Source organism: Chenopodium album, chromosome 24, assembly GCF_948465745.1.
Source record: "Chenopodium album chromosome 24, dcCheAlbu1.1, whole genome shotgun sequence".
In the NCBI taxonomy this organism is placed as follows: Eukaryota; Viridiplantae; Streptophyta; class Magnoliopsida; order Caryophyllales; family Amaranthaceae; genus Chenopodium; species Chenopodium album.
Window position 1 is genome coordinate 27,512,753 of NC_137857.1, and position 23,205 is coordinate 27,535,957.

The 23,205-nt window shown below is 36.0% G+C and overlaps 1 protein-coding gene and 1 long non-coding RNA gene across 2 annotated transcripts; one reads left to right on the plus strand and one right to left on the minus strand.

The window, feature by feature from the left end:
• Positions 1-9,317: 9,317 nt before the first annotated feature.
• On the minus strand, positions 9,318-10,387 carry LOC145612590 (uncharacterized). The gene is made up of 3 exons (XR_014106651.1): positions 10,190-10,387; positions 9,698-9,756; positions 9,318-9,570 (listed from the first exon to the last, which is right to left on the minus strand). It is a non-coding gene; the product is annotated as an uncharacterized LOC145612590 (long non-coding RNA).
• A 6,682-nt stretch (positions 10,388-17,069) lies between these two features.
• Positions 17,070-22,928, plus strand: LOC145611896 (uncharacterized protein At4g18257-like). The gene is made up of 3 exons (XM_081667280.1): positions 17,070-17,745; positions 18,920-19,237; positions 22,286-22,928. Exons 1-3 carry the CDS (start codon positions 17,468-17,470, stop codon positions 22,449-22,451), a joined length of 762 nt encoding a protein of 253 aa, XP_081523406.1. The 5' UTR covers positions 17,070-17,467; the 3' UTR covers positions 22,452-22,928.
• The last annotated feature ends 277 nt before the right edge of the window (positions 22,929-23,205 follow it).

Sequence of the window (23,205 nt, forward strand, 5' to 3'; positions counted from 1 at the left end):
AAACCCAAGTCCTCAAAACCGTGCATGAATGGATGCAAATATAACTCAAAATCATCTCTCTCCCATGAAGCATCATCAATGAACTTACTTAGAAGGCTATGGGTTTTCATTTGACTCTCAATAAACACATTGGACATAACCTCAAACAAGTCCAAACACTCATGGATAGCAGAGTCACATTCATACACTTGAGACTCATCACAATCAACTAAGGAAGGGGAGTTTAGATTCACAAAATCATCATAATCATCATCACTCTCAACTCCCTTTCCTTCACTCCTATGCTCAACAATAGGATCCTCACACACTCTTGGTTGTTCAAAATGATCATCATCATCATCCTTAACACACACATCAAATTGGGATTTTTCACAAATAAGCATCAAGGATGACAATTGGCCTTCTAACTCTTCTTTTCTTCTCCTTCCCTCCTCAAGACGCTCCTCATTCTTTTTCATTATCTCTAATTGACCTCTCATAGAATTAAGAATCATCTCCTTACTAGGCCCAAACTCATTATCAAGCTCAATGTGCCTAATTTGAGATTCAAATACATCAACAAGAGATTCAAAAGATGTAGAAGGTTGAGGTTCAACAAGAGGAGAAGAAATACAACCAAGATTGGAAGAATCAACATTAAGATCATGAGCATATACATCACATTGGGGAGTGGGGGCAAAATCAAGAACATGAGATTCATCATTAAGGGAATGAAGCACATCACAAGAAGGCATGGTAAATAATGAAGAATATTGAAACACACCATTAGCATCAACTTGAGCATGTACTTCATCATTATGAACAAAAAGGGAAATAAAGTTGAAATCATGTGTTCTAGGTTCACTAATGGGATCACGTGACAAATCATGGGAAATCATGCTAATATTAGAAGAATCAACACATTGCATATCAATATTAGGATCATGATTACCCCTATTATAAACATCCCTAGCAAACCAAACATAGAAATCCCAAGCATCATCAATTGACAATGCTCTAAATTCACCATTATACATGCATTCAACTCCTTCCCTAGTTTGCTCATTCAAACCAAAATAACAAATCTCACAAGCTTGCCAAAGGCTACAACAATTACAATCAAGAAATCCCTCTAGTCTATTAAAATATTCACAAAAGGGCTCATTGTCAAATTGAGGAAATGAGAGACATGCCATTTCATATAAAGCAAACAAAAGAAATCCAATAAAAGAAAAGCATAAACAAAGACCTAGACTCAAGCAATCAAAAACACTCAAACATAGACACCGTTCCCCGGCAACGGCGCCATTTTGACGTGGGGAAAACTATGTCGTTGAACTAATCCTCCCTACGGTCAAACAAATTTATAATCACTCAACTACCTAAATACAAGTATAGAGGTAAGTCAATGGTCGAACCACTAGGAACGGTTATGTTCAAGTATTTCTAATTTACGCCTAAGCTAGGTCGAAGTCTAAGGTGAAAGGTGACACTATTCTACTTCCTAAGCCAAGCAAACAAATGAAACACTAGGGAGTGGGGATCAACATGCATTCATGATAATCAAGCTAATTAGGGAGTCAAGCAATCCAAGCAATGCAAAGACAAATAGTAGGAGCAATTAGGGGCATTCAACTAATCATCCTCACACTTTCTAACATAGATTTCTCTAGTGCTAAACAATATGAAGAAACATAATCAAATACTCAACTAATTATGATCAAATCGATATCAAGTGGTCATGTCAATCAATTCAATCATGCAATCAATGCTAGCAATCATGGTTAGCTACTCCAATCAAACTTATGCAACATGCAAACCTCTATGAATCAATTTAATCACAACACAAGAACTACTCAAATTCCCAAATCAATCTCAATCCATCAATCACACATGTTTACCCAAACCCTAGCAAATAAACTACTCAAGAAACATGATCAAAACTACTATCAACTAAAAGAATCAACAAAAATATCAAGAACAATTACTCTAATCAAACATCAAATATCAAAATCAAACCAAACAAACATCAAATTAAACAAAACAATTAAATGAGATAAAGTTTAGAAATGCTCATTGATAATAGAGAAGATCTCAAACACAATTGTCACACTTGCATCTTCAATCTTTCAATCACCATTGAAATTCTTCACTTTCTCTCTCTAAAACTACTCCTAAGCTACCCTAAACTAGAGAGAGAATCTCTCAACCCTAAGAGAGAGAAAACTAAGCTAAGCTAGAAAATAGAATAAAAGTTGGTCCCTAAATATCCCCAAAAATGGGTATTTAAACTAAGCTAAGAAAATAATAAAAGAAGGAAAATAAAATAATTAAACTAGGAAAAGGAAAATAGAAATAATAAAGGAAAATAAGTTAAGAAAAGAAGTAAGAAAAAGAGAAATAAAATAAAAAGGAAAAGAAATAAATAAAAATAAAAGGAAAAGAAAAAGAAAACAAATCCCCCACCCAAAACCAAATCATCAGACCCCAAATAATTCCCTTTTTCTTCGATGTATTGGCTGCTTGATCTCCATTGAAGCGCATCACCATCATCACCGTCCATCGACCATCATCAACACCACTCATCTTCATCATCTATCATCAAGCATCAATCGAGGTCGTTGATCTTCATTAATACCACGCGAGGAACTTGTGATACGGTTCAAATTGAACCCATAAAGCCGCGCCCGCGGTGGTCTAAGCCGCGCCTTCTCCATAGCCACCGCGTCCGCGGGAGGACCTCGGGACAACCGCGGCTACTTACTGCCTGATTTGTGACATCGAGCCCGCGTCCGCTCCTATCACACCCGCGTCCTCGGGGAATTTCAATTGAATTGGGGGAAATGAAGGAGGTTGCGAGAGTGGTGAATGAAATTGATGAAAGATAAAGGAGCTGCAGGGGTTGCTAGCTGCGGGTTTGAAAACGGTGATGGTGGCTGGTTGTGTTGCTGCAGTTGGTGGCGTGATGGTGGCGGATTTGGGTTGGTTGTTTCGGTGGTGTGTGAGGGGGTAAAAGGTGCAGCAGGTGGCGCAATTGGTGAGGGATAAAGGTGGCTGCTGGTGGAAATTGCGGTTGTGTGTTGGTGTTTGCGGGAATCATTGCTGCTGCTGGGTTGCATGGGTGGCTGTGGTGTTTTGGGGGTTGCGGTGTTGCGTTTGGAGGTGCAGCGGAGCTGCTACAATTGGTGGCTGGCTGGAGGTTGGTGTTGCGTGGTGTTGCGAGGTTTGACGTTGCTGTTGTGAAGCAGGGGAAAGCAGGGGAGCATTGCTGTTATTGGTGTTGTTGGCTGTTGTGAATTGGTGAAGCAAAGGGAGAACAGGGGAGATAAATGGTGTGGTGTAGGATAGGATATGGGTGGTGTAGGTTAGGCTGGCAGCAGGGGTTGGCTCAAAGGCAGCAACTTGATTTGATTCTCGGACGTTGAACTCGATCGACCAAGGACCCGAAAACACCTACAACCAGAAAAAAACACGAGGAAAGGATCGGGACATAATAAAATAAAAATAAATAAAATAAAAATAAATAAAGTAAAATAGAATATAAAGGAAATAAAACTAAAACTACGAATTAAGGAATAAAATAATGAAAAACACACAAAAACTAAACAAAACTCAAAATGAGTTATAAAAATGGAAAACCAAATAAAACTAGGAAAAATATAGGAAAATAAAGAAAGAAAATAGAGAAAAAGAACCTAAATCTTATTCTTTTGAGCGCCATAAATGACGCTCATCACTAATATACAAATATTTTTTCTTATTGCTCGAAATAATTATATTTCTCATGTGGCACGCCGAATGCTCTCAAAAATGCCTATTTTATTTATATATACTAGATGAAAGCTCGTGCGATGAACAATTTTTTCTTATATAAATCTCAAGAAAAGATATTTTCGTATAGATTCTATGTTTTTTCTATAATTATTTGATTTATTTTACTATTTAATAGTTTCACACAAAAAAACACAAAATAATTCAATTAAAGTGTTATTGGCTATTAAAAAAGTATACATTTTTGTAATATAATTTATAGTGCGACTTTATTTATTTGTTTTGTATTTTATTTGTGGTTGTTAATTATGACAACTAATTTTAAAAATATGAATAATTTGTAAATTTAATAACTTTCAAAAAAAATTATAAATATGACATTTTATCGGTTACATAATAGGACAGAACATTTAACGTGAAAGATATTTTTTATCATTTGAATAATTTAAATCCTAAATCATTATTCTTTGTTTTTTAAAAAATTAAATTTGTTTTTAAAAAAATAAAAACATGTATAATATTTATCTTATATTTCGATAGAATCACAATCAAGTGTATGCATTGGAATTTTTTTCATCGTCCCCTATCGTCCGAACAATAGTATTTTGGAAAATTAAATCATTATTTTGTTATTAATTAAATCAAATGTATTCGATATTGCTTCTTATTTGTGACGATTGAAAACTATCCTATGGAGTAAACTTCTCTTTCAATTAATTTTGGACGGAATTGTACAAAGTTGGCTTTAATTGAGGTATGAACATGCATACTCACCATGTAATTAAAAAAAAAAGTTAATTTGATGACTTAATTATGCTACCTAAATCACAAAAAATTTGTTTTAATCATAAAATTAATTAACAAAAACTAAAAAGGTTTATAAAAACTTTAATAAATGTAAATGACTTATAAAGATATAGCACTTCTTCGTACTTTGATTTTCCAATCATATATTCGATCGAATTTAATTCTCTGATTAAATTAGATCTACATGTAAAAACAAAATTCAGTATACACAACATAAAAATATAATCATTAAGTATTCCAAATAAACACAATGTAAGCAATAATCATAAATATACATTTAAACATGGATTTTAAAAATTAAACTAAAATTACGTAGCTATTGATGACCTAAAATTGACACAAAATTACTGACACAAAATACGCTTGATTTGAAATTTTATTGTGTTGTAGGATGCGTCATAATGGTAGGCATCACAAATTATAATTTAATTATAATTAAGGGATAATTTTTATTTCTTATCTTAAACACTATCAAGATTATCTTAGATATATAAATCCTATATCTAAAGATCAGATGAATTTTTTTATTAGATACTTTTTAGTTATTTAAATAAATCAAATCCTAATAAATCACTTAGGAAGTAATGAGGGAGGTTAAATTAGTTATGTATAGAGAAATACATAACATGGCATTCTTGTAAATAAAATGCAACTTTTATTGTAACGGGGCTGGAATTTGGAGGGAAAATATAATTGTACAGTAAAAATTGTAACGATGTGGGGGCATTTGCTAAATTAACCCCACCAAACTTCTTTTACCCCACCACCAAGACTTCTTTTCGCCTTACTCTAAATTCTTCCCCAATTTCGCAACAACAACAAAGGTAAGGTTCCTCAATTTGGGGAACCTGCCATATTTTCCGGTGAACTCGGTGATACATTTTAATGTTGAATTGGAAGAGGTAGTACTTGGTTCATTGTGATCGAGTATCTGGAAACAACTAAAGACCTTGAAAAGTACCTTGGTGGGGAGTATGGCCTTAGCATTGTTGATGAAGTCGTTGATGGTGCCGCAATTGTTGATGACGACGTCGATGATTCTTACGCTGCAGCATTGGAGGCGTTGTTAAACCAGGTAAGCTATCTATTTGAGATATTTGACAGATGTTTCTGTGTTGGAGGGTTAATTCGAATTAGGGTTTTCTAATTCGTTTGATTAAGTGTGTAAATTTTCTAGCTTTCGAATTGAGTTGAATTAGGGTGTTAAAATTTGTGGGTTGGGTTGTTATTACATAGAATTTGATATTTATTATGGTTAATTGCGATATATGTTTTGTTTCGCATTCTCACAGTGTGGGAGGAAGAGTAATTGGTCTTGTCATAGGCAGATTTCGTGTTTGTGTATGTGTAAATGTTATTGAACTTGCTATTGGACTTTTTTGTATAATCTGTGTAAATGGTTGGTTTTTATGTTCATATCGCAAAATGGTAAAATGAGGTAAGATTGTTGATTGGGGTATGAATTGTGTGATTTAGGTTGTTGTTGGGGAGGAGTCTTACAGGACTCCAAAGAAAGGTAAGAGCAATGTCTTACTTAGTGTTGAGATTGAAGAGCATGCGGAATTGGAGCAGGAATGGTGTTTGGTTCAATGTTAGAGGTTGATGAGTACTTTCGTAATTATGGGCAGCAGCAGGGATTTGGTGTTGTGAGAGCTAGTGGGGCTAAGTCTGGAAAAGGTATGAAGCATAATTGTAGGTGGACTTGTGAATGCTATGGGAGGATTGTTCGAAAGAGGAAAAAGCCCAAACCGGGGTTGGTTTCTGATGCTCAGATCAGTGAAGATGAAGACATGTGTCCTAAACGCAAGTCGAAGAAATGTGAATGCAATGTGAATTTATATGATAATGTGAATAGGTTAGGGCAATGGGTTATTCAGAGGGCCCATATGACACATGATGGGCATAATCCTTCTCTTGGGAAATCAAAGAACATTAGATTTCGGATGAAATTTTTGGTGGATAATCCTCATCTTGTACGACAGCTGTTTATTGAACGGAAGGCTGGGGTTCCTGTGGCTAAGCTAATATATACAGAAGTATGGCAAGGCAAAGGAAAGTTTAGAGGAGATGTCGTTTGAGCGGAAGGACCTACATGATGAAGTTGCAAAGTAGAAGAAATTGGTGTTTGAACAGGGAGATGCAAAAGTTATGTTCGACTACTTTAAGAGGATGGTGGAGGACAATGAAAAATTCTTTTATACATATCGAGTTAATGAAGAAGGCTACTAAGAAAGGTTCGGAAGTTGAACAATGTTGTTGGCTATCACGACCGAAACAGTCTCATTAGGGATATGTATATGCTTAGGCATAGCAAGATGATGATGCTGTGTCATCAACTGCACAAGGAGGCATTCATGAACCTGTTACTGATATTGATTTCCACCACGACTACCCTTACTTGACTATGTTTAAAATTAGGAGGGCGAGGTTCTTCCGCCAGGAAGCCTATTGTTTCATGTTTTATTTGCTATCCTAGATGTAGCTAAGATTTATTTGAGCTTCAACTTGCGGACCTTGAGAAGGTCCTTGGAAGAGTGTTACGCATACCCAGCGTACCACGAGCACCTCAAACGCTTCTTCGAGTTGTTTGATGATCTTGAGGGTTGGTGGTTGACCATGGATGAAGCTATTCTTAAGGGAAATGGATGAGGACTCATGCTACTCGGCCGGAAGTTTACAAAACCGAACGGTGGGGAAATCGAAACAACATTTACTTGGATGCAATTCTCTCAACATGATCCAATGGAGGCAATAAAGATTGGTAGTGAACAACAGATGCAGTTTAGAAGGCAAATGCTCGAAGAAAATGGTGTTGATCTAATGGCCAACTTGTCTCTTGTTGATGGTGAGCCTTTTGAATACAGCGACTACCCTACCGAGTATATGACCCGTCTGCAGCATGCTATTAATTTATACGAAAACAACTCAAGCAGCGACTCAGCACAAGGTTACAACTGGACCTCGGAATCGAGTTTTGAATTTTAGCTGAACTTCGAATCAACAGTAGTATGGGAATACTAATTTATTGGTTTTAAGTAGAACTAGTAGTAGTAGTAGTAGTCGTAGTAGTAGTAGTATTAGTAGATCTGCAAGTGCCCTATTATGCACATGAATTATGTATTTGCACTTATGCTCAAACACCTGCAAGTGCCCTTTTTATGCACATGAATTATTATGTAATTGCACTTATGCTCAAAGACCTGTAAGTGCCCTTTTATATCTATGAATTATGTATTTACACTTATGCTCAAACACCTGCAAGTGCCCTTTCGTGCACATGACCTATGTATTTGCAATTTTATTCAACTATGTCTCAGATGATTTTGAAATTAAGCACTTAAATGATAAAACACATATACATAGCGTACTAGATTTCATTAAAATAAGTACATAAACTTTAATACATATGCACCTAGGACATACATTAATTCAAAATAAGTAAACAGTCACCATAATCACCAAAATATTAGAGTGAGTGGCTTAAAATAAATAACCAAAAGATAAGAGTAGGGTTAAACAACAAAATATGATTAGCCAAACACTGGTTAGTAGTCGGTGATATGTATTAACCACAGATACTAGTTGGCAACTAACTAATTAGTGAGCCGGTCCTTCTGTTGCCTCGGCGTTCCTTTAGTAGGATATTACTCTCCAAATTAGCCTTGACCTCATTGAAATCGATGTTAATATCTCGGAGCTAGAAACAAATGCCTTCGCAATCGTGTTCTGAAAAATCTAAGGTGCATAGAACGAGTGAAAAACTATGATTTACCAAAGTCATTAATATGAACACAACTAATTGATTCCAGTTCAGAAAACAAAGCAAGCATAGAAGACTCACCAGTTGCAACGCTGCGTCAAAGCTGCAAGCGTAATGTTTAACACTTGCTAGCATTGGGGCACCACATGAACACCTAATCAACAATAGAATCAGTGTAAAAAAAGTCAGGACCCTCCGTTTGCACCCTAACTAAGTAAAACACCATATAGACTAACATTAATCACTCACGTGTCTGACTGTTGAACCGGAAACACATTCCTTATCCAATTGTTAACTGTTCCCTTCACCCAACTAGGGTCACTTATGTGTAGCAAGTCCTCCAAGGCCATCAACTACATCAGCATACTTTAGACACCCAAATGTGTCTCCCCAAAAACCAAACCCAGTGATGAATATCTTTCACGTCATTGATTATCAAACGAAGTGAAAGTGTGAAAAGTCTTGTGATGCAGTTGGTTTTATTAAAAATATCTTTCTTTCTGTTTTCAAAAATGTACTCTATTTATAAAAATAGTCATTCCAATTTAGTTTGGTCCATGATATGGGTATAATAATTGTGTAGTTGGTTGAGGCTTGAAAAGACCTTTCCAACGATATATTATAAGTCCAATTCCAATGAACACTACTACAAAATAGACGATATAGAACGCCTAAAATACACAATATAGATCGCCTTAGAGGCGTACTTCAACTAGGGTGCCTTATAAGGTATACAAGACACCTCTTGGAGGTGTTTTGTATTCTCTCTAATATAAAACACCCATCTATGATAAGTGTTTCCTTTTCATTGTGTTAAATCAATACAAAGCGAGGGAAAGGGGACGTTTATCATTTGAAAAGCGTTCTATATTCATATAAAAAGAGGACGCCTATATTAGATGACAGTTCTCTTGTCATAACTTTTTTTATTAAAAAAAAATTAAAATAAACCCAAATAAGTTAACCATAAATTGCTAAAACGAATCCAATAAACCTTAAATCCAAATTATTCATTAGAATTGGAAGTTACAAATTGATGAATAACAAATCATTTCAAACTAAATTAATAAAAGTAATACAATTTACATAATGATAAATTAAAAACCAACCTAACTCCATAGCTACTACAGTTTATAATCCTAAATCCAAGTGCCTAACTCTAATATCTTAAATAACTACAATTTCTTCAATTAAATTGGTGAGGTCCTTTGACTTTAAGTCTTCAGCACTTTGATAATTATTTATTATGAAATCTGCAACAAGCCAACAACGAAAGAACAATTAGATTAAAAGTTTAACATTTACATCTGTTTCAAGAAATTTGAAAAAAAAAAAAAACTACGAGTACAAAATTAAATTAAGGTAAAAGCTCCACCGTACAATCATCAATGGTGTTTTGGTGCGAGTCTGAGAGGCGGGATCCTACGCATCCAGTACAACTAAGTAGGAATGTAAGAAAATTATATTCATCTAAACGATAAAATTTTGTCAAAAAATATATCAAAATTTCACCTTTATGAATAAATAAAGCATGTATACATCAGTAATTCAAAAGGGGGAAAACAACTAAGAGAGCAACATTATTAATGGGATAACCATGGATGTCAGATGTGAAAAACCGATTTCTCGATTTCGTCGTTTGAAAATTTTGATAACTACCTAAAATTTTTTCAACTATCACACCCAAAAAATTAAAAATTTGAATCTCAAGTGGTGGGTAAAGATAAACCAAATTATATAATTAAAATTACCCCCACTATGAAAAAATTTTTATTGACCGAATCAAAACAAAAATGTCAAAAATTGCAGAAATAAGAATGAAAAATTATGGGGGAGATTAAAGAATTGAAAATTAAGCTAATGAATTTGTACCTGGGTTCATGAACGAGGAGCAGTAAGAACTATGGGTGCGATTAAGGAGAAGCGGCGATGATGAAAGATCTGATAGAATTGTTGCGGGCATTAGATTTTATTTTTCATTTTGGAGATGAATTGGTGAAAGTGTGAAGAGATAGAGAATTTTGTTTTTTTTTGACGAAGAGACAGAGGAATTGAATAACAAGAGGTGTGTAACTGGCATAGAGAAGAGGAAGAAAAGGAGGTGGGTAGGGTTTAGCTGTTTTTATTATTATTATTATTATTATTATTATTTTCTTTATTTTGTTTATTATGTTAACCTCAAATAGAACAGTTAACTATAGAAGGCATTCTATATTATTAGGTCATATTTTTATAAAAATAGTAAAATAATCAAATAGAGCAGTTAGCTAGGACATGCGTTCTAAATGATTTAACATATAGAAAGTTCATCTATCCTAGGCGTTTTGTATAATTCTTAAGAACACCTATCCAGCTTGACAGTTTTGTATTAAGCGTTACTTTTTCAACATTTTGTGGTAGTGGAATAATGAGGAAGTTATGGCCAAAATTCTAAACTGGGCCCAAACCCTTTTTTACCTATGACCCAGTGATCATGTGGAGGGTCCAAAGGTTTAATCTCATTAATAAACTAATTAGGATTGATTAGAAACTTCTATGAGTTTCTAAAAGATCTTAATTATCCTTTTTGAAAAGATAAGATCAAAGAGTTTGAAATTAAATAAAAATTTCTCTTTTTTTAGAGTCTTTATTCTGTACGAAATGGAATAGGATCAGATATTATTTTCGTGCCTCATAATCTTTATCCAAATATTATATGGTTGGATAGATCTTGAAATTATATTTCCAATGATATATTATAATATTAATTTCGAGCTATAACGAAAATGATATGAAAGGAAGACGAAACTCTATCCAAAACTGACACCATCCCACTATTTAGGCCATATCTTTTTATCTACATTATATTTTAATCTGATTCCAATTGAGATGGAAATTAAACTTCAAGAGCTTTCCAACGACATATTATATGACTTTTTTGGACTTCCGGATCAAAATATATAATAAACAAAAATCCGCAAAAAAATATCCCAGCGCCAAACGACAAGTTTGTCGCCATGCGATAGTCTGCGACAGAACCAATTTTAATTCGATTCGAACTCTATCGATTTACAGACTATTTTTTCTATAAATAGAGGTCATATTTCCCCGTTTTCAATCATCAACAAGCTAGATCACAATCATCTCTCTTCTCTCTCTAAACTAAAGCTTATTCTCTCACTATTCTTTTTCTAATTAAGCCTAGCCCTTTTCAAAATACATAATTCCGCATTCACAAGTTTTAAACACACCGAGCCAAGTTCGAGATTGATAATTTCTGAGGGTTTGGACCCAATTCCAATTTCTAACTTCATCTCTTTAATTTAATTATTTAATTTAATTGTTTGATTTTATTATTTTCCTTGAAGTCACTAACGCGTGTATTTTGTTATTAGAAAGAGGTACAATGCATCAAAGTCAGTAATTTTATTACTCTATTTTTTAAAAAGCATGCTTAAATTGTATTAATTCCTAGTATCATGTTTAGGGTATTATTTATTAATTCCTAGTATCATGTTAGGATGCTATTATTACTTTCTAGTGTCATGTTTAGGGTGCTTCCTATTCCTCCTAATATCATGTTAGTATCATGTTAGGGTTAAAGCTTTGATCATAATTGTTTAGTGACATGTTAGGGTTTGTTATTAATCTTGTTAGTATCATGCCTAGGATCTTGCTATTATTATTAATCATTATTGAGATTATTATGACGATGATTGTTCGATTTATTATTATCATGTTGCTTAATATATATTATTGTTATTGCTTGATCACGCTTTTTATGCAAGTTTAAAGGGAATTTGTACTTGAAATCACGCCTACTAAGATAATTAATAATTTGATTTAGGCTAATATGATTTTAATTCAAGTGATCGCCAATAATAGATTTATTTGTGCATTAAAAATCAACCAACATAGAAAAAACGGGTTTAAGATAAACCTAATGATTGCATATTAGTCAGAAAGCGCACATGAATATGAGAAGAATAAAGTAGAGGCCTATTTTAGGGGGGGGGTTCAATTTCTTTTAGGTTGGATTCGTACCTTCATCCCCGAATATCCAGTCATGGTTCCAGACCACTATGGAGTTAGTGATCTCTAGGATTGTGAAGGGGTGTAACTTTCACCCTGTGAACGGTTTACAAGTTCCTAAAACTTGTTGGCGACTTTTTTGCTCTAACTTCTTTCCCTTTGGACGTCACCATGCTTAAATGCATGATCACAGTGGAGTTCAAGTTTGAGATGCTTGAAATATATCCTACACATACACATTACCAATTGACATAAATAAATATATTTAGGATGCCCAGAACTATATACATATATACATAGTGCCCTGTAAAGATGTAGCTTACCAGCTTATCAACAATGGGCTCATGCTTCGAGTACGACTCTTCATACATAAAGTCAATCATCCAAATCCTCTGGGATTTTAATTCCAAAGCAAGATAAAACCAGTGTTGTGCATTCTTTTTCGGGACCAACACAGGGACAAAAACCTATTACATGAAGCACATAATTTATTACCAAATCTATTTTAAAAAGGGAAAATAAATTGTCACAACAAGTGTTCTGCATTCTTTTCCAGGGCCAACATAAGGACAAACAAGTTGCACACATACAGTTTGAATTTGTTCCAGAGGATGACTAAGGAAAGTCCTGCAGTATTTTTTCCCAAGATCTATGTACTCGTCTTTCCCAAGCATCACAAAATGTTAGCACACCAAATACAAAAATTAATGCAAAGTTCTCATCTATTTATTAATAGGCAAAGAGAAGGATCAGTGGCGTGCTACACTCATCGCATAAGAAGGAGCTAAAAGAATCCTTTTCATAGAATGTTGGGCTGACCACATTTTGGGTATAAAGTATCGAAGCCATCCTGACATATTGATCGCCAACCCTAGCCCTCGGCGAAACAACACGATAACAATCTCGTTGCGTTGCATCAATCCCATCACATTTAATAAGTGATGGGCCAGGCCTACACAGTGCACAAAAATAGACTATCAACTTATAAAATAATAAAAAAAAATACTTGTTTATGAATACGCTTACTCATCATGAAAACGCTTACTTATTATCATTTTTCTTGTCTTTCCACCCTTTGACAAAGGTGACAATCCTCTTCTCGAACAACCCGAGCTTAGCATTCATGGGTCTTCCATAATGGGTGAATTATGATTGTTAGCCGAATATTCTGGGTCAGTTTCTTTGTAAAGTTTGGATTCCCCATTCTCATTGTGTTCTTTGTCCCTCAGTCCACTACTCCTAGTATTCATTTGGTTTGTGAAAAAATGCTCAACAACATTTCGGTCCTGACCTTTCTCCCTCGGTCCGGTACTCCCAGTAGTATTCATTAGATTTACATTAGTGAAAAAATACTCAACAGTTGTGCGAGTCATCTTCGAAACGAAACAATTAAATGATTTTGCAACAACTCCCTCCACAAGGGTCTCCAACTTCGGGGTTAATTGTGCAATCAACTGCAATGTCCATAGTTTAATATCAAATACATTAGACTTGAACAAAGTATTACATTTATAGATTACAGAAATAACATACATAATTCTACCCTCTCCTTCACATCTGACAACATAGCATTTCTCTGCTGGGTATTAGTGAGAACAGATACATCCCGTGCCAGACAATCCGCATCCCTGGTTACAAGGGAATGTTCCTCACCGTACGCTATATCAAATGCCTTCAAAGTAATACATCAAGTGAGCACGGTAACACATAAAAAGAACCACCTATAAATAACAGCTGCACTTACCAACAACTTCCCATACTCGTCACGGTTCAACTTGTCTTCCATAAGAGCTGCCCTTATCTCCATAGAATTCCATATTTTCACCCTTGGGAACACTCCCCATTTCACAGGTTTCCGGTGCAGGTGATCTAGATAAAATATCTGGGACAACAATTTAGAGATCAATTAATACAAAGGGATAAGTTTAACCAGTAAATGACAATTTTAACAAAACTAATGGTAAACACTCACCGTCAAAAACAGAAAGCTACCTCCGCATCCGGATCTAAACCCGTCCCGCATAAACTTGGACTGGAAACGATGCGCTGTGTCACAGAGCCAATCCATGGTGAAAGTACACCAATCGTACTCAGAAGCTTCACTGGCCACAGTTGCACAAGGAATTAGGGAGGAAGCCAACTTAGAAGAATTAGTTGTGGTGCATAGTAGTTTGCCGAGCACAACATTTAAAAAAGCAACCATGAATTCCTCCTCATCATAGTCTGTCAATAACTGCACAGGCTTGTGATCACTGCTCAATGGACACAACACACTCGAAGTAGCTTTCAAAGATATTGTCTCCTTCTTCGGTCCCGTTCCATATGCATCGTACATGGATTTCACCATCATAATCTTCTGTTCATCATCTCCAATATCCATAGGCACTGGTTTCGAACCCATCAGGATCCCTAGCACACACCTCACCTGGTTAGCACACATCGGTAGAATTTCACCTTATCCAAAAACCATAGTTGCATCTTCCCGAACCTTTGCCATAAGCCAATAATAAAATTTCCTTGGGATATTCTTCATGTCCAAATCCAGCAAGCCACCAAAACCCTCCTCCTAACTAAATCTTTCCGCTTCGAATCAAACGCGGAAATTGAAACACCAAATGACTCGACCCGGCACACAATATTCGGATACTGCCACAATGTGCACAATAAAATTCATTACAAAAAAGAACCAAACAACAAAGGAATCATTTTTAATACAAATATTCATACAAACACACCATAACCAAAAATTCACATACACTAACAAGAATTACCTGGCCTACATTCTCATGATGGGTCTTCAAAACCTCCCCTTTACTAATTACCTTATTCCCTTCAAGTGTTGGTACCTACATCAACATTCAGATACAGACAAAGCAACCAAGGATTAGAACCCACCAAAAAAAAATAGTATCATGTAAAGACAGCTAAATAAATTTATAAAAGGTTACCTTCCGCCTTTGATGATTTCCTTCCCCTGTCACTTTCCTCTTCCGAGACTTCCTCTTAATGTACTCCATCATCAAGTTCTCCACAAAACAAGAACTTGTGAATGACTCACCTTCACCATTGTTATTATTACTGTAAATATCACAGATTTCATCCTCAAACAGCTCTACAGTACATCCTCATAATCCTCATCAATCATTTATTGCTTCGCCCTGTAGGGACAACAGGGGACTTCGGCCAAACCCCATCCTTCTGTCCTTGCCCCTTCACACCATTACCACACTTTGAAGGAGCCTTGTACAAAGAATAACAAACAATTATATACCAATATCTAACACTTGACCACAAAACAACAAAAATTATTACACAATAAACTCACCAATCCCTTCTTCCATGTCATGGACCGCACCATTGTCTTCCTCATCACCCTATCCAATTAAATCAACCAGTAACCAAAACATAAACCCTATTTCAAGTTTTGACAAGCACACAAACATATATTACAATCACACAAACACCAATTCCAAATTCAATGTACACACTAACAAACAATTAAAACACAAACACTCCCTCTCAAACACAATTCAAAAATGCAGAGACAAAACACGCACAAAATCAATCCAAATCAGTTTGAATTTCACCATCAGATGAATTAACCAGGCACCTTCAAACATAAACCAAATTCTGATTAATCCACACTCATTCATGTTTCAAGTAAGTGTCCTCATTCATCTGTCACAAATCGCTACTCAATCATCCATCAAACTACGTAGGTAACCAAACCCTAATTCGTAAAATCACAATAAATCAGTAAATACATTGACCCATTTAATGGCAAAATAGGAATCCAATTACAAATTTACAATTATTACAATCAATTTAAACTATCACATTCACTTCACCCCTAACAATAATAGCACTTTCAGAACCATTTTCGGTAAGTAAACACTTAATTCAAACAACCAAGAACACGCAATTACCATCACATGCAAATATAAAAAAAAAAAAAAAAAAAACTAACCTTTAAACCCAACAAATTAAGCTCTTCACCTACTTAGGGCTCACCAACACTTGCAAATTCCGCTTCCCACCACTCCAAACTAGGCTGCAGGCCTCGCAAACGCAACGCCACCAAAGGTCGAGGATTTAACTTATGAAATCACTGAATTTGGAGACGAAAAAAATGACACAAGGAAGAATAGAGAAAAGAACACAGAGAAAAACAGAACAAGAATGGAGGGAGGAGAGAGATAGAGACTCCAATAATAACAACAAATTCAAAAGGGCTCTTTTACCAAAGACAATATAAAACAATATTTTGTTTCAAGTACAGAAACGGGATGACACATAGCAAAACGAGAGTGCTACTTAGGAATTTTCAAAAATCATATAAGAAGACCACCGTACCCCTCGTTATGTATATTCACATACATAACTAACCTCCCTTTGTAAGGCCTCACAAATCACTATTCATTGTTACATATGTGGCAAAATTCTTAAATTTCATTCATCACTTTTATTTAGGTGACAAGTGAATTTTTTAATTCTAAAATAAAGTAGAAATTTAATTTTTAATTGGTCAAAAATATACCTTTGCTTATGTGGCGAGCCGAATGTTCTTCAATAATGCCTACTTTATTTTTATATATATATTAGATTAGACTAGATTAGATTAGATTAGATTTAAGTAATTTTATTATTAATTTTGTTTATGTTTTTTTTTATTATAATATTATTATTGTTCTTTTATTATTCTTATTTTTATTATTATAGTTCTTTATATTATTTATGCTATTTTTATGGTTGTGTTTGACATGTCGTGTTGGTGGGACAAACTATCGTGCCGCCCGCGGATTTGTGCTAGCTCGTGCCCAATTTTCGAAATCTTATTAATGGCACGGCCCACAGCTCATCGGTCACCGTGTTGCGACGGGCTGGTGTCGCCTGCGGCCGGCACGGCCCATGGCCAGCTCTAGAAGGGAGTATGAAATAACACGCTTCAAAGTTCAAACCCGAACCTTAGTTTCCCCGAATCAATACGATAGGAAATCCAATCGTGAAAACGAAGCACATCCTTGTTTTCCATAAAATCAAAAACTACAAATTCGAAAAAGTCAATAACCCAGAAATTGAAGAAGAACTACTCAACATTCCAACAACCTCTGCATTAAAAGAGAGAAAGAATCAACAACAATGGCGGAACAAGAGGAAAAGAGGAAGACGGTGTGGGCAGAATCTCTAGGATGGCTGACAGAATCCACAATTATGCCGAAGAAGCACAAAGCCATTGAAGGTGTTGGTGCTTCTTCCATCTTTGAACTCAAAGCTGAACTGTACAAATCCCAGGAAGATGCCAAGAAATCCAAGGAACTTTCTGGTGCTGATGTTGAATATCATCGCGCCAAGAAGAAGATCACTGCTAATAACGCCTTTTCTCGCAAAAATTCTGGCGTTGATGCGCGGGCTCATCAGTAATTTTCTCTCCTCTTTCTGGGTTTTGCTTGTTCATTGATTTTATGTATTTTATGTTGTGTTTGATTGCTTTATTTAGGAGTTGCCAATTGTTTTGTATGATTGATTTGCTTAGAAATGATTGGTTTTTTTCATTAATTTTGTACCCAAATTTAATGTTATTAGGGTTTTTGTTTTAGCTGTTGAATTAGACTAAGTGGGTATGGAAAAATTACATTTTGTTTGGGGTTTGTGTTATGTTGATTGAAGGAATGATACCATCGTGGTATTCGATAACGTATTAGGATGCTAATTTTGGGTTAGATAGAGTGAAAGTGAGTTATATAATTGTTTGAACTAAGCTATAAGATAAAGACCATTGATTGAAATTAGAGTTTGGGAGTAAGGATATGAAATTTGGTAAGAATTTGATGAGTTAGGTTGTATTGTGAGTTCGTTGGAGAAGAGATGCAGTATAGCCACTTGAAAGGTTTAGGGGAAGTTTGAAACAACTAGTATTGTGCTTTTGATTAAGCCAGATTGGTACTTGGTAGTGCTTGATTCTTCAAGATGGCGAGGTTCTAGATGAATAATTTAGTGGTTAGTGCGTGGTACTGATAAAAAAAATTAGATATAGTAGACTGATTGCTGCTGAGATAGTATAAATACATCTTGAGAACTCCATTGAGATTTCTCTTTGATCTAGAAGGGTTATTTTTGATTTTTGAGTTTTGACTGGCCATTATTCTAGAGTTTATAGAATTAGGGCTTAGGCGGGTGAAAGTACTAGTTTGGTTTTTTGAGTTGACATTGTTCTAGGGGTTCCTTTTGTGGTTAAAATTTATTAGAGAATGTCAAAGAAGTTGGCTTGAGAGGGGTGAAAGAGCTTTCACCTAATTAACAAGGAGCAACAGGTCTTGGTATTTTAAATACTGTACTGGCCTAGAGCATGAAAGTCACTGAATTAGCTTCCTCTGAAATCAATTTTTTCTACAAAAGTATGGCTGATGAAGAAAGTTCTTCTCCTAACCCAGGACTTTATATTTTGAGTGAAAATGAAAGCTTGTCTAAATAATGGCCATTTGGCTTCCAATGCTTTTTGCTGCTAACTTGACTTTTCCACTTATTATGTCGCAGTTTGCTACATCTGCATTTATTTTTGCTAGCTTACATTATTCCATTATTACATCACAGGGACAAGCTCGCACTTAAGGCTGTTAGTGATGGTTCTGCTAGCTATGCAGCATTGGAGAAAAAGGCTGCGTTGTATGAAAAACTTGCCAGGGGAGAACTTTCAGATGAGGAAGAGAAAGAGAAGTATTGTGTTGATTTTTTCCGCAAGGGTCAAGAGGAAGAGGGACATCAGGAACTGCAAGCTAATGATTCTTCTTCTAGTAAAGTATCTGCAAAGACTGATGAATATGATGATTTTTTACCTTTTAATTCAAAGCCCATGGGATTGGGGCGTAGTGCTGGAATGCTCGACATTGATGAACACAAACGTTTTGTCAGGCAAGTCCCTATATCAGAGCGTATATACTTTGTCATAGACTTTTAGCTTTATGAAATTACTCTTCTTCGGTTTCATGCATTAGAACAATTGTTTGTAGGAAGTGATGTTGTTTCCTCTTAGTTGATTTGAAGGAATATCATTTCTCCATGTCATTGATGTGAGGATAAGCTAGGTGTGGTTAGGACCGTTAGGTACAGTCCAATGTCACATATTCCAAGTGAAGTTATTTTCAAAATTATCATGGGTAGGGAAGGAATTAACAGTTAGGTATTGGTGTAGTCAAACTAAGAAATTAGCAAACATTTTAGGACATCCTAATCAGGAATGGTAAAAAAAAACTATGAGCTATTAAGTTGGTTCGGCATTATTTCCATTCATTTATGGGATAGATGATTGCAGGGAAGCACGGAGCCCCTTGTCTCCCATGATAAGTAATTGCACAATTTTGCACTCAAATATGGAAATCAAACTGTTGTTTGATTGTAGACTGTTAGAAGTTTGTAAGACGAGTTGAGACTCCATCAAGTTTTAAGCTCTAATTACACAACTTTAGCCTCGTGGAATTCCTTAGAGAAAGTGCTTTGATATAAGTAATCTGTATAGCAGATGTGAGAGGAATAAAAAAACGACAATCAAGAACACACGTATTGTTCTTGAGGAAAAGTGCCTACCGAAGTCAGGCTAGGTTAAGAAGTAGGGAGTTAATATACTTCCTCTATTTTCTTTTATGTGCAACATACACCCTTTCACACCTACCAAGAAAAAGGAAGAGAAAGAAAAAGGGGCACATTACACACTCAATTCATAAATCTAATATTTCACTCACCCACTCACTTAATCAATCACAAAACTGCACCACCCATATACATATCTACCACCACCTCAGGCCAATGGAAAAATGGAAAATACAGACCAGTTTCCGGCAAGAATAGTGATTTCGAAATTATAATATCATTTAGAGGAATTGAAGTCCTGTCAAAGAATGGCCCAATTTAGCGAGTTTCTTGCAATGGCTTCTCATTGCATAAGCAACTGACATTATTTTCTCTTCCTTAATTAAAGGTTTGTAAAACTTGTAGATTAGAAGAGTGGTAGTGGTGATTAAATTTGTAGATCTGGTGGTGGCGATGATAGTGCTAATGACGATGGTGAGGTTAAATGGTGGTGATGGAAAGACGGTGTTGGCAATTCCAATTAGGGTATTCAGTATTGGCGCTTTTGGTGAGGGTGGTGGATAAGGTGGTTTCGGTAAGGGTGGGTGGTTGCTAGGGTGGGTTCAGTGATGGTGGATGGTGGCTAAGGTGGTAGGCTGGGGTGTGGTGGTGGTGGATCAGTCCATAGCAGTGGTGAGGTGGGATTTTGATTCGTTTCCTTGGTGGTGGTTTGTTGGGGTTTTGGATCTAAATTAGTGGTGTTTTGTTAAGGTTTCGGTTTGTTGAAGGTGGTAAGGTGGTTGTTTCGGTTCGTTGGGTGGGTTCATTGGTGGACGGCTGATCGGTGATGGTCGATTGGTTGTGCGAGTTAGTTGGGGTTTCGGTTTGTTGGAGGTGGTCGGCTGGTTGTGTGAGTTGGTTGGGTGGGTTCGTTGGGTGGTGGTGCAAGTTGGTTGGGTGGGTGCGAGTTGGTTGGGTGGGTTTTGGGTGGTGGTGTGAGTTAGTTGGGTGGGGTTTGGGTGGTGGTGCGAGCTGCTAAGTGGTGGTGTGAGTTAGTTGGGTGGGGTTTGGGTGGTGGTGCGAGCTGCTAAGTGATGGTGAGAGGGTGGGTTATAAGGTGGTTGTTGGTGGTGTTACTTTCTCTCTCATCCAATTAATCACATGACCCTTTTTATACTAATCTTTGCTTAACAAATTTTGTCTTGGAGAATGTGAAAGGGAGTTTGTTGTAGATTTTATGAAACGGAGGTAGTATTAAGAGTAATCCCACAATAGAGACAAATTAGCCCCGATTTATAAGCCCCAATAGAAAATCGAGGGGAATTACTTAATGAAAGATGAATAAAACATTGTCAACCCCTTGCTGGCTTCATGGTCCCAGAGAACCAGATACATAGTATTTGTTCATTATAGAATCTCGAGAAACTCTTTGATGTTAGACACACTTGCCATTTAGTACATGAGGGATGAGGCTATTCATTCCATGTGGTTGCAGTATAGCCTACTGCATACATATTTTGTGCAGGGATATGGAAAAACTTTTGATGTTATTAGCACATAATTGTAATCTACTATGTGGAGTTTATTTCTGTGGATGCGTCACTTGTGAGGACAAGCATTTTACATATAGGTTGTATTTTGAAGGCATCTTAAGCTGACTTAAGCTGCTCTTAAATCATTTGCTAATCTTGCCCCATTGGGTATTTTATCTTTCTGATATACTTCTGAAAGTAAAAACTCTGTTTGTTTGTTTATCATCCTTTTTTTTTTTTTTTGCTCAAGTTATAGTAGGGTTATTGTTTAGTGCTGCTCCTCTGTGATCATGGACCTGTTCTTTAGATCTGAGAGGCTGAGACTACTACTCTGAGCCTCACCTCTCCATTTCACCTGTGATCATACTGAATTTCTCGTAAAGTCGTAAGGTATTATTTGTGATTGTAGCCTTGTACTGTGCTTGCAATCTGATTGTACTACAAAATAATGAATTTGATAATCCTGCACATTATCACTAACTAGAAATCTTGAATAAGAAGGGTTTTGGAGCAGAAGAGTGGCTTAGAATGCTTATTTGCATCTAGGAAGGGTTTGCACAACTTACTTCCTGCTAACATGATAAAAGTTCAGCATCTAGACACATAATCTCGCAATTGCAAATTTCAGTGGATCACAAGCTTGAGTATAATTTTATTATTTGCCTAGTAGCTCAGAGCTGCAAAATTAGCTGGTTAATGACTAACCACCATGAATGGTTGGGCTAAACTATTTTGGATTCAACTACTTACTGCATAATGTTATGATCTTGTTAATATTCCTTTTCTTTTGTGGTAATTTAATAAATATATGTATAACATATGGATTCCTTATTTACTATCTTTTTCCAATTGATACTTATAGGGAAGTTCATGAAGAGGTGAATCAAGCCAGAGTAAATACTTCTGAACTAAAGTTACGTCGGCAAGAACAAGCAGCAGCTCGTCGAGAAAAGCTTCGACAGGCTTACATTCGGAAACAACTAGAGAAGGTGAAGACTGCGACAACAACAAAACAAGAGCAAACCTAACCAACTATTGCAGCTGTTGTCTTTGCATATTAGTTGGTCTGGTGACTCACTTTAACAGTTGTTATTGTGGGTATCAAGAACCTTGAGCAGCTTGCCAAAATTTGTGCGAAATAGCTGAAACATCTGGTGCAAGATTCCAGGCCTTACACTGACATTGGCTTGTAAGTGGAGCTATGGTTTAGGACAGCATGTCAATCGAGGCACACATCACTTTCAGAAGCCTTGAAGCATGGTAGTCAAGACCCAAGAATCCAAGATTATATGCATCTGAAATGATGCGTCACAGTTAACCAAATTGTGGTATTGAAAGAAATTTGGAAATATGAAGTCACCTTATCTACTCTCCGTATGATACTTTGTGAGCTATGTTCGTAGATTTACCCTCATTTATCATTGTATTACCAACCCTGATATGTAATGAATTTCATTATGCAAATTCTCAAGACAGCATATAAAAGCTTCTCTTAGCTACCAAGCTTTAAACTTTGTTTTAGTTATCCAAGCTGACTTGCAAAGAACATACAGCCATTCATATAATGACCCAATATGATTCAACTCTATGCGCCACAGGGACAGTTATGACAGGCGCTGAAGTTGCAAGTGTCGGTGGCCAGTGTCTAGTAGCTAGTGCCGGTTTCATGCTTGCGAGAACACCTTCAAGTTCGTAAGTCCTATGTTCTTTAAGTTAAGTGTTCTACCGGTAAATTATGATTTATTCTCGAGAAAATTATTGCAAATTAAAGCTTCAAGCGAA

Bases quoted from the DNA above. Each gene is read 5' to 3' on its own strand.
- LOC145611896 (XM_081667280.1), top strand. From the start codon at position 17,468: ATGGCGGAACAAGAGGAAAAGAGGAAGACGGTGTGGGCAGAATCTCTA. The intron at 17,746-18,919 runs GTAATTTTCTCT...ATTACATCACAG, and splicing joins GTTGATGCGCGGGCTCATCA to GGACAAGCTCGCACTTAAGG. The intron at 19,238-22,285 runs GCAAGTCCCTAT...TGATACTTATAG, and splicing joins GAACACAAACGTTTTGTCAG to GGAAGTTCATGAAGAGGTGA.